Genomic DNA, 14,809 nt, shown 5'->3' with positions numbered 1-14,809 from the left:
TAAAGTGAAATCGAAAATAACAAAGTAATGAGAATATAGCATCTCAGATTAATTCATGTATGATGAGAAAAACCAGTGAAATGTTTCCTAGACTCTTACTTCAGTATATTAACAAGTTGTCTGTGCAAACTATCAATCTGGCACAATCCTAAAAGAGGGAAAATGATGTTTTCTATTAAGACAAAACTGGCTGGTTAACTCAAATTTTACCTACCTTGTTTAGGTCCCTTTTTACTCCCTTTCCTTCTGAGGCCAATATAACCCTTACAATTTTAGGAACCTTATGATAAAAGCGATGTTTCAAAAAAAGAACACTTGAAAAACAATGAAAATCACTTCAACTAAACTCTGTAAAACAATTTAAAATATTTATGGCTATAACTTACCTCCGTCTTCCAAAGGTCTTTTTTGTCCCCCATAACCATAGTCATTTGAATTCAGTGATGTACCAGCATCACCTCCAATTTTTGCTGCAATCTTAAAAAACAAGAACACATTATCATTAAGGATAGCATCATAGCTTATAACTATTCAGTACTATATTTCCTCACATATGCTAAATATCATATAAGAAAACTAACTTGATAGACAAAATAATTCAATTTATTACTATCATTAATAACTTCATACAGTTAAATAATCATCATCTGAAAGTTTCTGCTATATCTCTACAAAAACAAAGAAGTAATCAATTAGGAATCTTTAGACGACTGACTAAAGAACTTGGAGGAAAGTCTGACTCCTAATTCTGTCTTCTCCATGACCATGTGGTGGCACAGAGAACAGCTGTGAACAGCTTATGAGATGCTAAGGCTATGCTGTCTAACAAGGTGTAAAATGCTAGTCACATCTGGTTAGTGAGCACTTGATGTGTCTAGTCCAAACTGAGATGTACTTCAAGTGTAAAAGACACACTAAGTAGTGAACAATACAAAGAATGTAAAGCATCCCCCAAATTTGTATACTGAATACATTAAAATGGCAATATTTTAGATATGTTGAGTTAAAACAAAATATGTAACTTGGCATAATACTTCTTCTGGACAATCTTCTTCTAAGGAAATGTGGAGGTGTGGGGGAAACCTGGGAAGTTGTACATCTAAGTCTATTATAGAACCACGTTCTATGGCAAACGTCATGTAAGGAATACCAGCCTCACAAGTGAGGCAAAACCAGGGGATATTTATGGCATTTTTCTATGAAAAAGGAAATGGAACTAAAATTGCTGAGTGCCAACAGACCAAACTCTGCTGCTGCTAAGTTGCTTCAGCTGTGTCCAACTCTGTGTGATCCCATAGACAGCAGCCCACCAGGCTCCCCCGTCCCTGGGATTCTCCAGGCAAGAACACTGGAGTGGGTTGCCATTTCCTTCTCCAACGCATGAAAGTAAAAAGTGAAAGTGAAGTCGCTCAGTCGTGTCCGACTCTTAGCGACCCCATGAACTGCAGCCTACCAGGTTCCTCCATCCATACGATTTTCCAGGCAAGAGTAATGGAGTGGGTTGCCATTGCCTTCTCCGACCAAACTCTACACTGTAATAAATGTTTTATACTCATTTTGTCACTGAATCACCACAACAATTCTACGAGATACAGTGTTCATAAGATGATAATTTTACAACTGAAAAACATCTCAAGAGGCATAGTAAGTCAGTGGTGAGGTTCCAATTTCTACAGAGCTCCACCAAAGATGGGTGATGCACTGATGCAATTCTTTGAATCTTGAGTATGTTTGAAATTTTCCATGATAAAAGTTAAAGAGAAAATGAAACTTTTGATGACTGGAATTCTTCCAAACAGAGATCTTGATGTGGAACTAAACCAAGTGCCTCAAGCTTCATTATAACTAGAAAACTGTGAAGGATAAGTATATTTAACAACTTGAATTCAATATGTATCACATAAGTCCTGATACTTATATTATCTGCTCCCATATATCAAATCTATTTCCTAGGGTTCCCAGATTTCCCTTTTTCTCATCTGCAAATGCAAACACCCACTACAAAGCATATTAGGATCAAACATAAAAATGCTTGATAAAAGAGTTATATATAATTATATATTTCTTGATGCTTTAGCTTTGGTCACTCTAACGTACCTTAATCATCTTTCACTTTCTCAAAAGCTTATCTGTATATTTGATCTAATTAGTATTTCTTTTCTGAAAGTTTTCCTCATCACACCTGAAAATTGCTTTTCCACCTCAGTTTTAAAGCAATCAGCATCTGAATTGTTGCAAAGGAACCTAACTGCTGGGCACTGCTTTATAAGGAAAGTATTTCAGGTCTGAGAAACAACAATATAAATGAAGGAAATAGTTTAGGCTGGCAATACCTTCCGCAATTAGCTTTTATAAATACCCTGAGTTTGCAAAGCAGCACTCCTTGAACTCCAAGGAACTTCTGCATAGAAAAAGGATACTTAATTGGATACCTTCCTATTTATTGACTACTTCTAAAAATATCCAAACGAAAACTGATCATTAAGTTCACTCAGAAGAACCAGTTAACACCATCTCAAAAATTCCAAACCAATACAAAAACATTGTGTGTGTGAAGTCGCTTCAGTCCTGTTCAACTCTTTGCAACCCCATGGACTACAGCCCTCCAGGCTCCTCTGTCCATGGGATTTCACAGGCAAGAATACTGAAGTGGGATGCCATTTCCTTCTCCAGGGGATCTTCCTGACCCATTGGCAGGCGGGTTCTTTATCACTAGTGTCAACTGGGAAGCCCCCTTCACTAAAAACATCAGTGAAGAGCTTTTAGTAAAAATACTACTATTTGATCAGTTAAATATACATTTGCTAGGTTACTTCACAGGATTAATTTAAGAGAAATAGTAATCCTTAAAATTCAACCTCTAGCTATATAAAATTCTTATGAAACCAGTAGAACTAAGTGTAGGCAACTTCTTTGATTTTAATTTACAATAAATATACGAGTGTTCTATTTGGACTCTCCTTACTTCTCAAAAGGGTAAATATTTTTTGTATTTTCATTGTTTTAGCATTTTTCACCGTTCTTCATTGATTATTCCTAGAATTCAAGAATTCTGCAGTTGAAAGAAAATTTAAGAGATTCAGTCATACCACCTGATTTTTAAGATTAAAACAATAAAACCACAAACAACAACACACAAAAGGCTGACTTTCAGAAGTAATTACCTAAATGCCCAAAATGACTATCTCCTAAGTTTCAGTCTACATGCTTCCTTAGGCTTTGGGGTCCAACCGTGATTTGGGGTCAGTGGTAATTCTGGTTTTACTGCTTTGTGTCCTTGCCAAATTTCCTTAAGCATTTTGTGCCTCATTCATCTTCTGTGTACAAAAGAGATAAATAGTTTCTCCACTTACCTTGTAGGATAATTGTGTGAATTAAATGAATTAATACACATATGCTTAGCACAGAGCCCTAGTATGTAGCATACAAATTGCCAGTTACAATGAACAAATCAGCAACTAGAATTCAACAATAATCCAGAGTTCACAAGACTTCAAACCTCTGGTTCAAAAATTTTAACAGCTTTTTATTTGTACTGTCCAAAGACATACATTTTGAAAGAATGCAATTATCTTCAAAACAAAATTTCATCACTAATTCATTCAAGATATGTTGATTCATTTTAGTAAATACTGAGTAACTACTATGGGAAAGGTCCTAATGGATTGTTTCCATGTACCAGAAATGTGAGGAGGCTAGAAATATTACTAGGCCACCACTTTATTAATATTGTCCCCTCTCTATAGTCATAGTCTTTATTATCATAATCAAGCTTTGCTATCCTGTCTCAAAATATGTTACTAAAAAAAGCCTCCAAAACAAAACTCTCAAATGCTAGTTTACACTGAAGAGAATAATGGTAAGTAAAAAGTCAAGAGTTCTATTTTATAAATTTTTCTTTTTATTCAAACATAATAGTCTGAATTACTTTCACAATTATCAAGGAAGAGATTTACCTAATGACTAATTTAATAGTTGTTTAGAGGGGAAGTGTTGAGGGTTGATAATCTTGCTTAACCTGTGATCTACTACTCAGTCTCAGATTTACTTCTATCTTCATATAACTTTAAAGGGAAAAAAGTAGATATATATTACTTTTCCGAAGTTTCAGGGACAGAATCTGTTATCAGTGTGAGTGTGATCACTAAATATCTAGTCAAAGAATTTCAATATCATCCTCTACAGATAAAGCTTGAAATACCCAAATATAATTTCTAAACTATACCGTTGGAAACCCTAGAGAAGCAATTTGGTGCCCCTGTGTTAGATTTAGCTCACAGAATATTATAAAATCTGAAAATTTCACATTAAAAAAAAAAGCTATTAGAATTCTCTGGAAAAAAGACTGGGTTCCACTGCCAGATGGCAACAATCAGCTGGAGTAAACGCTACTAGCTTTAACTAGATAGGGTCCAAGGACCCTAATCATTTGTTCTGCTTTTCTGCATAACAAAGAACTGTTCAGCTGAAATGCCAATAGATTTCCCACCAGTATGTAGCTCTTTGAAGGCAATAAGCTGTTCTTATACCTCTTCCTTCCAAAGAACATAGCATAATACTCTGGACAAAGAAAAGAAACTTAAGGTTAGATGGAGATTTTGAAAATATAATTCAGAATCCATTTAATATAAATAAGGAAAAAAGTAGTTCAAATATTAACCTAACTTGTTCCTACAGCCCAAACACCTTTCCCTATACTCCACTTGAATAATCAGACAAGCAGATACAACCAATATATATGGAAGCATTCTCAAATACAATCAGAAGGGGCAATTCAACTCAAATGCTAAACTTGAGAATATCAGATTTAAGATCAATTCTGTAGAAATAATCAAATCACAGCAAAGACACTTGTAAACTCTATTGCAGGACAAGAAATTCTTAGTTTGAGGACAATTTCTATATTAAAAAAGCATTCTAACTTGGTAAGAAAATTGTCTTCAGAACCTGTATCCACCTGCACTTTTTCTCACCTCATTTTCCACCCTCCTTCCCCAACCAACCATATCCTCCAATGACTTCACTCTCAGGCTCTCATCTTCCCCCAAACCCCCATACCTTTGCGCATGCTGCTTCTTTATCCACTGGTCAAACTCTCATTCTTTAATGCCTTGCTTAAAATATCAGTCGTTTGGCAGTAGGGTACCCCACTCCCTTGTGATGTGTACAGTACCTGATTCACAGCAGAACTCTATAAAATGTTTACAGAACAAATGGGCGAATTAACAGTGCCTAAATCTTGTCTACGTTTTGAAAGCATTAATTAGATACTACTACTCTTTTGCATTTGGTTCCTTGACTATATCATGGCTTCTTAGAAAGCAAAAAATCCAATTAACACATATAAAAAAGTCTCCAGTATCGACGTACAGTGTATGGAACAAGTTGATTCAATATGCTGCTTGAATAAATTAATTCCGGTGAGTCTCCTCTAAAAACCCCTCTAACAGGGTTGCTGTCATTATATTAACGTTTCAGTCAACTATTTTAAACATGTTCAGAAGTAGTAAATAAAAATTAGGTAAACAAATCGAATAATTAGTGTTAATGGTATCCCCCTGCTGACTACTTGGAAAATTTATGATAAAGAAGTACAGGTACATTTTTATTTATAATGTGTTCACATTATAAAAATATGAGCGATATGCTACATCACTACAGATTTTATGGATTTTGAGTCAAATGATCCTTTAATCCAACTAGGGGTTAAAAAGTTAACGAAGTGAACTTCTAATGTTATCACATACCACAAAATTGATTTCTGATTACCATTAGCTTAACACTGTACTCCAAAAATGTTTAGCATCTAATACGCATCGTGTCACAATGATTCTTACTTTTGCTTTAGACACAAGTTCATACCAACATCATACATTTGAAAATTACATGAAGGGACTGCCTAATAAAGGTAAAGTTCAAATTAAATCCTAGAGCACAACGTTACTACTACTTTTTTTTTTAAACAGCTCCCGTTTGGGAAAGAGGTGCCTTCAGGGCAAATGTACGCACCTACGTAATACAAAGAGTCCTGGTCAGTTTACGACTCTGAACTGAGAGGCAGATTCAAATTGAAACTTCGGCTATGAAGGACCTGAAGCCATTTTGAGAAGAGTGAAGAAGCCATAGAACACGCGTAAATCTCGCCCTGAGGAGGGATTCCACCCCGGGGTACTAGTGCTCCGTTAATTCTCTTCCTTGAATGTGTGAAAGTGAATGATACCGAAAGATCAACTGCGGGAGAGTTCGAATGGTCTGGAAGCTCTTAAGACTGCTTTAATGACGGGTCCCTTCCCTTTCTATGGCTCCTACGGACGGACCCTAGTCCTTTCCCAAACTCATTACTAGAAGCTTCCATACTATTGTGTAAAACTACGCGCGCTTTATCCCATGGAGGTGGATGGATGTTCACTCAAAGGAAAGGAAATGCTAACTCCCTGGAGAAAAAAGCGCGAGTACCGCAGAAGCAGGAGAATAACCTAAAGCCATCTTCGCATGCATTGGGGTTCAAAGTGGCTCACACACTAAGAACACAAAACCCGAATTCCAGCTTCTAATCAGTATTACCAACGTGGAGAAACGTGAGTCTTCTCACATTTCAAAGGCCGGAAGGGCACTTCTTTCCTCTTCCTAACGCGCGAAAAAGTAGCGGCCTACTCAGCCAGCGGCCAATTACCGTGAGCTGTCGGGATCCCGCCGCGCGGTTCAGACTTACCTGCCGGGCTCTCTGCAGTGCATCTTTGAAAGCATCGTTAACTCCTCCACCTCCGCCGCCGCCGCCTCCGCCACCGGCTGAGCCAGAGGAGGGTGGAGGCACTGTTGAATAGTCCGCCATGCCTACACTACAGTGGCCGCTACCGATTCTTCCCAGTGACCTCTCAGCCAACTGCTAAGAAAGAAAGAAAATGGCGGCCGTCAAGCCTGTATCGCATTCTTGTGCGACCATCGTGCCGTAAAGGGGCGGAGACTGAGAGAAGAAAATCTCGCGATGTTTTGTGGCAACGCGCTGGCTTGTGGGGGTGAGGCCAGAAAAAGACTGGCGAGGAGACATCGCGAGAATTGTCTTTATATTTCGCGAGAATTGGGTTTATTTTGGCACCGCCTCTTTGGCACCACTGGCGTGGTGGGTGAAGACTCGCGGAGCGACTGTGGTTCGCTTTAATTTTCGGAAGCCTGGAGGGAGGGAGTAGTTTCTTATCGTCCGCCGCCTCAGGGAGTAGAGTGGGGGGATTTTCCGCCGAGGGTCATTCTGTTGTATCCTTGGGCGAGCAGGTGACGTCGACAGGCGCAACGGCGGCGCAACAGTGTCTCGAGAGCGCTGCGGCCGGGAGTGCGCCTGGGAGAGAGCGCGCCCCTGCCGCCGCGAGGTGATGCTGCCGAAAACGTCCGCCCGGCCTAGCGGGAACGCGGCCTGATTTTCAGGGTAGTAAAGTGTCCCTGTATTTTACTTCTAGATTGCCAATTTGGAGTTTTATCACAAGCGGGGATGAATTCAGGCTGGAAGCCTTAGTTCTAGAGTTGATTTCACAAAGGTTTTGTGTAAATATTTGGATGAGGCTGTGACGATATGATTGCTCATTTCTTTAGTTTTTAGAAATGTGATTGTTCCTAAAATGTAGTTTTCGCCGGACTTAGTAACCTAATATCGTATGTAACCATGGCCAGTTTTATTTAGGTCCTTATAGTTATGAACAGCATCCATTTCTTGACAAAAAATCTTTGTGGTTTCATGACTTATTAGAAATAGTGTCCCAAACCTGTGAGAACTCAAATGTAATTTATTGTCATCTGGGGACTAGGTTGTTATTGTTTTGTATTTTCTGTTATCTTCAGTTAACCAGGTAATTTCCTTTTGGAGCATATCGTCACACATAATTTACTGCAGTAGTAGTAGTAGTAGTATAGACTCATTCGTAATAGTTTCAGACGCATTACAATGCTTTAGGAGTCTATTACAGTGATTGTATTTCCTTCCCTGCCCCCATTTTTCTGCTTAGGTAACAGTGAGGTAATATGAACTTTACCAACTTTGGTATTTTATGTTTAGTGAATCTATGTTTCGAGTTTTTGTTCAGTCTCTCAGTTATGCCTGACTCTTTGCGACCCCATGGCCTGCAGCATGCTAGGCTTCCCTGTGGGTCACCATCTTAAGGGGTTTGCTCAAACTCATGTCCATTGAGTCAGTGATGCCATCCAACCATCTCATCCTTTGTCATCCCCTTCTCCTGCCTACAGTCTTTCCTGGCATCAGGGTCTTTTCCAATGAGTCAGCTCTTCGCAGCAGGTGGCCAAAGTATTGGAGCTTGAGCATCAGTCCTTCCAATGAATATTCAGGATTCATATCCTTTAGGATTGACTGGTTTGATCTCTTTCCTGTCCAAGGGATTCTCTAGTCTTCTCCAGCACCACAGTTCTGAAGGCATCAGTTCTTTTTTAATGTCCGGCTCTCACATTCGTGCATGGCTACTGGAAAAACCATAACTTTGACTATACGGACCTTTATGGGCAAAATGATGTCTCTGCTTTTTAATATGTTGTCTGGGTTTGTCGTGGCTTTCCTTCCAAGGAGTAAGTGTCTTTTAATTTCATGGCTGCAGTCACCATCTGCAGTGATTTTGGAACCCAAGAAAATAAAGTCTCACTGTTTTCATCCTTTCCCCATCTATTTGCCATGAAATGATGGGACCAGATGCCATGATCTTCATATTTTGAATGTTGTGTTTTAAGTCTCGTACTTTTTCCATTGCTAGTCTTACAGTAATTGAGAGAAATATGTGCTGCAGTCTTCGTTACAGCTGAAATTACTATGTCCACTTGCTCAAGGTCCAAAATAAGTCATAACAGTTGCATGCATGCAGATACATGTGGGCCATCATTTTCCTGTTACTAGCTTTTCCTGCCATCTTACAGCTCTGATTATCTTTTACAGTGTGCAGCATGGCCATCTATTTCAATATAGGGGAAATTTGTGTTTGGAAAAGCAGTGCACGTGTTGGACTACAGATATAAGCGTAACTGGTAAAAAGAAAATCTAAAAATAGTGTTGGGTTGTATTGCCAAGTAGACTTTCTTCAGTTGTTCTTTGAGAAAGTCTGCCCAATAAATGGCATTTTTATTAGTAATTGATTTTTTAATACTTTGTTAATTAGACGTACACCAGTTAGTCCTTATTGACATAGTCACAGAGTGCTATAATTTACCTCCAAAGAGATAGACTGTATGTATACCACAATTTTAGTTATCTCTAAATATTAAAACATCTATTTCTGCTTTGACTATGCCAAAGCCTTTGAGTATGTGGATCACAACAAACTGTGGAAAATTCTGAAAGAGATGGGAATACCAGACCACCTGATCTGCCTCTTGAGAAGTCTGTATGCAGGAAGAGAAATCTGTATGTCAGGAAGCAACAGTTAGAACTGGACATGGAACAACAGACTGGTTCCAAATAGAAAAAGGAGTACGTCAAGGCTATATTGGAGAAGGCAGTGGCAGCCCACTCCAGTACTCTTGCCTGGAAAATCCCATGGATGGAGGAGCCTGGTAGGCTGCAGTCCATGGGGTCGCTAAGAGTCGGACACGACTGAGCGACTTCACTTTCACTTTTCACTTTCATGCATTGGAGAAGGAAATGGCAACCCACTCCAGTGTTTTTTCCTGGAGAATCCCAGGGGCGGGGGAGCCTGGTAGGCTGCCGTCTTTGGGGTCGCACAGAGTCGGACACGGCTGAAGCGACGCAGCAGCAGCAGCAGCAGCAAGGTTGTATGTTGTCACCCTGCTTATTTAACTTCTATGCAGAGTACATCATGAGAAACGTTGGGCTGGATGAAACACAAGCTGGAATCAAGATTGGGAGAAATATCAATAACCTCAGATATGCAGATGACACCACCCTTATGGCAGAAAGTAAAGAAGAACTAAAGAGCCTCTTGATGAAAGTGAAAGAGAAGAGAGAAAAAGTTGGCTTAAAGCTCAACGTTCAGAAAACTAAAATCGTGGCATCTGGTCCCATCACTTCATGGCAAATAGATGGGGAAACAGTGTCAGACTTTATATTTTTGGGCTCCAAAATCACTGCAGATGGTGGCTGCAGCCATGAAATTAAAAGATGCTTGCTCCTTGGAAGAAAAGCTATGACCAACCTAGACAGCATATTAAAAAGCAGAGACATTACTTTGCCAACAAAGGTCCGTCTAGTCAAGGCTGTGGTTTTTCCAGTAGTTATGTATGAATGTGAGAGTTGGACTAGAAAGAAAGCTGAGTGCTGAAGAATTGATCTTTTTGAACTGTGGTGTTGGAGAAGACTTGAGAGTCCCTTGGACTGCAAGGAGATCCAACCAGTCCATCCTAAAGGAGATCAGTCCTGAGGTTCATTGGAAGGACTGATGTTGAAGTTGAAACTCCAATACTTTGGCCACCTGATGCAAAGAGCTGACTCATTTGAAAAGATCCTGATGCTGGGAAAGATTGAGGGACTGACTCAATGGATATGAGTTTGGGTAAACTCTGGGAGTTGGTGATGGACAGGGAGGCCTTGTATGCTGCAGTCCATGGGGTCACAAAGAGTTGGATACGAATGAGCGACTGAACTGAACTGAACTGAAATATTAAAAATAAGTAAAGGCCTCTGTTTCTGGGTTGTTTTTTTTTTTGGTAAAGTCTCCTGTAAGTATGGATATTCTAGGACGGGAACCATTTGAAATCAGTCAAGATCAGGATTTCTCAGCCTCAGCACTGTTGACACTTTATGACCAGATGCTTTGCTTTGTAGCACTACTGTGCATTGTAGCATGTTTAGCGGCATCCTTGGCCTCTACGCATGGACGCCAGAAGCACATACCCCCACATACTAATTATGACAACCAAAAATGTCTCTAGATATTGTAGCTGTCCCCTGGGAGGCAAAATCACTCCACAGTGAGGACCGCTGGTCAGCCTTAATAGCTACCCCTGATTTTCCATCAAGAAGACGTATTTACCATCCTCCAGAGGTATATTCTGCATGCCACTACTTTTCACCTCCACTGCTCCTGAGTAACCATCACTACAGTCCTGGGCTGTTATAGTAGCATTCTAGATTTTCTGCTTCTCCTCTTGCATCTCTTCAATTTACTTTTAAAAATTATGAAATTTTGTACATCGAAGTATATAATTATGTAAGTTCTCAAAAGTAACAAGCACCCATGCATCCACTTTCCAGGAAGAGTCTCCAAGAAACAGACCATTAACAGTACTTTTGAAGCTCAAAGTTGCCTCTACCGGACTGTATTATAATTGTTTCTTCATATAGGAGCTTAAAAGCTTTATTTAAAATATCAATCAAATAGTCTCACCTATGTCTTTCCTACTGCACTTTAAATCCTATCTCCTGGAATGGCCTATGGGCTCCTATAATCAGGCTACTATCTAAACACTCCTGTTCCTTATTCCACTTGAGCCACCTGGCTGTCCAAGATCATTCCTGCCTCTAGGGTTTTATACTTGCATTTTCCTTTACTTGATTCAGATGTTCTTATGGACCTTCACATGAATGAATTGTCCTCGTCATTTGGGTCTCAGTTCAGATGTCATCTTAGACCACCTCTGACCTCTGGTTGTGCCATTTTGCAGTTGCTCCCCAATTACCATGTTCTCTTTATAGGATTGATTGAAAATCGTATTATGTTGTATGTGTTAACTTGTCTATTGTCTCTCTTCTATTAGAATGTTAACTCCTGGATAGCAAGGACCTTGTCTGTCTCTACCATTGGCTAGTCCCTAATATGTAGGCTTACATATTTGTTGAATGAATGAATATTGAAAAAAATCCACTTCCACATTTTAGTTGACTCTGTGATCTTGGTCAAGAGAACTTAGCCTCTGTGTCTCAGATTTCTCATCTACATAAGGATCATAAGCTGTGTTGGTATCCTCAAATGAGGTATCTCTGTGAGCTCTTCAGAAACCAGGAAATACTATCAAATGGAAATTGGCATTATTAAATGTAGAATTTGTCTTCTGGTATTTCATAATTGGGGCTTCCCAGGTGGCACAGTGGTAAAGAATCCGCCTGCCAGTACAGAGGACACAGGAGACGTGGGTTCTATCCCTTAGTCGGGAAGATCCCCTGGAGTAGGAAATGTCAACCCATTCCAGTGTACTTGCCTGGAAAATCCCATGGACAGAGGAGCCTGGCAGCCTAGAGTCCATGAGGTTGCAAAGAGTCAGACACTACTGAACTGATTTAGCATGCACACCTGAGTTTAAATCTCAAATTCATCACTAACTACCTGGGTGACCTTAAGCTACTGAGCACACATCAGCACATTTCATAATTAGGATAATCCATGGTATGCCACTTCTATACAATTTTTGGATTAAACATCTATGTTCAAATCTTAGTTTCTGTAAAAGCCAGGATCCTGAAATAGCAACTGAATTGTGAAAAACTGTAACCAATGACTTTTGATTTGGTTATATGTGAATTAGTTCTGAATCCACTCAGTCTTCAAACCCGTTTGTACTTTGCTTGTTACTCTAGATAATTCCATTATAACTGATGAAATCAGACTTTTCGTTAGTAAATTCATTTCCCTTTGCCTAATGTAAATCATCTTAAAAATGGGTGTATAATAGCTAATAATCTAAAACTGGTTTATTGTGCTTTAAGAGATTGGCTAATTGTTCAGCTGAATTATATTTTATAGTCACTGTCAACATGGAAATTAGTATTTCATATTTCGTGCTTAGAATGAAACAAATTCAGTGTTTTTAAACTTATAAAAGTCTTGTCGAATTTGAATTTGTTGAACTGTTGAATTTGTTAAATCTGTGTGAAATATTAACAGACTTTCATAGCTCCTGAAGAAAAACAGTCCTTTATGGCTTTTTGGATAGGTGTCTGAGTGGCAAAATTGTAGACTTCTTGCCTCACTTTTATTATCCATCACCTACATCCGAACAACTCTTAGCCAAAAGGGTCTGATAACTTCATCCTGTACTCTCTGTGTCATTTGAACCAGGCCTGTACTTTCTCAGTGCACAGTCACGACAGATCCAGGTTAGATATGAGGAAGAAAGTGGCTGATTCAAACTGAAGTAAGTGGTCCACAGTGTTATTTTAAGGTATTTGATGGTTAATGTTGTTTTAGGGTGTTTGATTATTGGTCTTAATGACTTTTGTATCCTTTCTGATTGAGTTTGTAGGATACTGTGTCAGACTAAGGTGTGAATGGAAGCAAGAAATACTTTTATTTTAAAGGACAAAGTTGTTAACACAAAGGTAACTTGGGAACTTTGAGGAGAACTACAGTTTGACCAGTGTCTGAAACTGGAGGCAGCTTCATGTAGTGAAAAGAACTCTGGACTTGGTCCTGGAGGATCTAGATTCAAGTCCAACCCATGTGCCCTTTGGTAAGTCACGTAACTTCTTCCTTTTACCAGCATACTAAAAAGAGAGAGCAGTTTAATCTGTTTTTGAAAAGTAAAAAAATTTTTTTAAAAAGTCATATGTTTTTACACAGTGATTTTAGTTTTCTCTTTCAGAAGTATCATCTTACCCTCAGTTATTAGAAATTTCTTCTCTGATTTGGATGTCAGATTTAATAGTGTGTCCTGATTGAAAGGCTGTTAGCAGATTGACAGATCCTCTAGGATTTTGCTGATGACCATTAATTTGCCATAAATCCAGCCTTTTGCCATCCTTGTCATTCCCACTTATTCTTAACTGCAGAGCCCCTGGGCCTTTACCCATACCTTTCTCTTAGTCAGGAACACTTCCTCACCTCTTTTATTTCACTGTTGTCTGTTGGAATTTTTCCATTTTTCCAAAAACCTGTATAAAACTCTAAAATTTAAGGATTCCTATTTGTTCTCATGTACCATGTCATGGTAATAATAGTGTAATATCATTTATTATTAACTTAGAATTTCACTAGATTGTAAGGTTCATGATAGTAAGGGCTGTGTCTTTTCCTGTGTCTTTACTGCATAGCACACTCTAAAGTGCTATATACTGGGCACTCTTCTAAGTGCTTTGCATGAGTGCATGGTCAGTCACTTCAGTCATGCCCCACTCTTTGTGACCCTATGGACAGTAGCCCACCAGGCTCCTCATTCCACGGGATTCTCCAGGCAAGAATACTGGAGTGGGTCACCATCCTCCTCCAGGGGATCTTCCCAATCTAGGGATCAAACCCGTGTCTGCTGCGTCTCCTGCATTGCAGGCAGATTCTTCACTGCTGAGCTACCTGGGAAGCCACCTCTAAATGCTTTACATAAGTTTAATTTATTTATCCGTACAGTGGCTTTATGAGGTAGGTGGTATTAATATCTCCATTTTACTGGGGTACAGATGAGTTAACTAACTTGCCCAAGGTCACATGTTAATAAATGTTAGGGCTGAGATTTGAACTTAGGCAGCCTGACTTGGAAAAAAAAGAAGAATCTATTAAAAAGTCAAGTAATGAAACGTATCTCTCTGTAATTTCTAGGGTATGAGTCACAAGTTGGCATTTCTTACTTGGATTTTTTTAAAATAGATTACTTACAGAATTTAAAGAATCTATGTGTTGTATGTTATAGAAGCTTGTTTTTCTGTATTGCTGATTGCACTGGTGGATTAGCAATATGCCTTACTAAAGTACATAGTGCTTTATGGTGTGTGTGTGTATATATATATATACCTGTATATTTGATGATGCTGTGTTATTTTTCAAATACATTGTTCAAGGGGTTTATGTATTTGTAGTACACATCACTAACTAGACTGTAAGACTCTTCAGGACCAATTCCAATGATCTTGTCCTTAATTCAGTGGTTGTCTGCAATTGAT

At 39.0% G+C, this 14,809-nt stretch overlaps 2 protein-coding genes across 65 annotated transcripts in view; one reads left to right on the top strand and one right to left on the bottom strand.

Moving 5' to 3' along the window:
* The window catches only part of FUBP1 (far upstream element binding protein 1), a 34,283-nt gene extending 27,346 nt beyond the window's left edge, over positions 1-6,937 (bottom strand). For 38 of the 39 annotated variants that reach the window (XR_014054100.1, XR_014054098.1, XR_014054102.1 and 35 more), the window contains exons 1-2: positions 6,713-6,937; positions 387-477 (exon numbers count right to left, since the gene is read on the bottom strand). Coding sequence is in view for 26 of the 39 variants with exons in the window: in XM_081491721.1 (XP_081347847.1) it covers positions 387-477; positions 6,713-6,832 (211 nt within the window). In the remaining 13 variants the exon portion in view is untranslated. Of the gene's footprint in view, positions 1-386; positions 478-6,712 lie in introns of those variants that run through there. The other variant, XR_014054114.1, reaches the window with a different exon arrangement.
* Positions 6,938-7,010: 73 nt separating this feature from the next.
* Positions 7,011-14,809, top strand: part of DNAJB4 (DnaJ heat shock protein family (Hsp40) member B4) — a 47,975-nt gene continuing 40,176 nt past the window's right edge. For 7 of the 26 annotated variants that reach the window (XM_081491810.1, XM_081491797.1, XM_081491789.1 and 4 more), the window contains exon 1: positions 7,326-7,420. The gene's annotated coding sequence lies outside the window, so the exon portion shown is untranslated. Of the gene's footprint in view, positions 7,121-7,325; positions 7,839-12,873; positions 13,075-13,175; positions 13,390-14,809 lie in introns of those variants that run through there. The other 19 variants (XM_081491815.1, XM_081491808.1, XM_081491793.1 and 16 more) reach the window with 8 other exon arrangements.

The sequence above is a fragment of the Giraffa tippelskirchi genome, chromosome 5 (genome assembly GCF_054371585.1).
Source record: "Giraffa tippelskirchi isolate mGirTip1 chromosome 5, T2T-mGirTip1v1.2.pri, whole genome shotgun sequence".
NCBI classification, from domain to species: Eukaryota; Metazoa; Chordata; class Mammalia; order Artiodactyla; family Giraffidae; genus Giraffa; species Giraffa tippelskirchi.
Note: the sequence above shows the minus strand (reverse complement) of the source record. Positions and strands in the feature narration are given on the sequence as shown.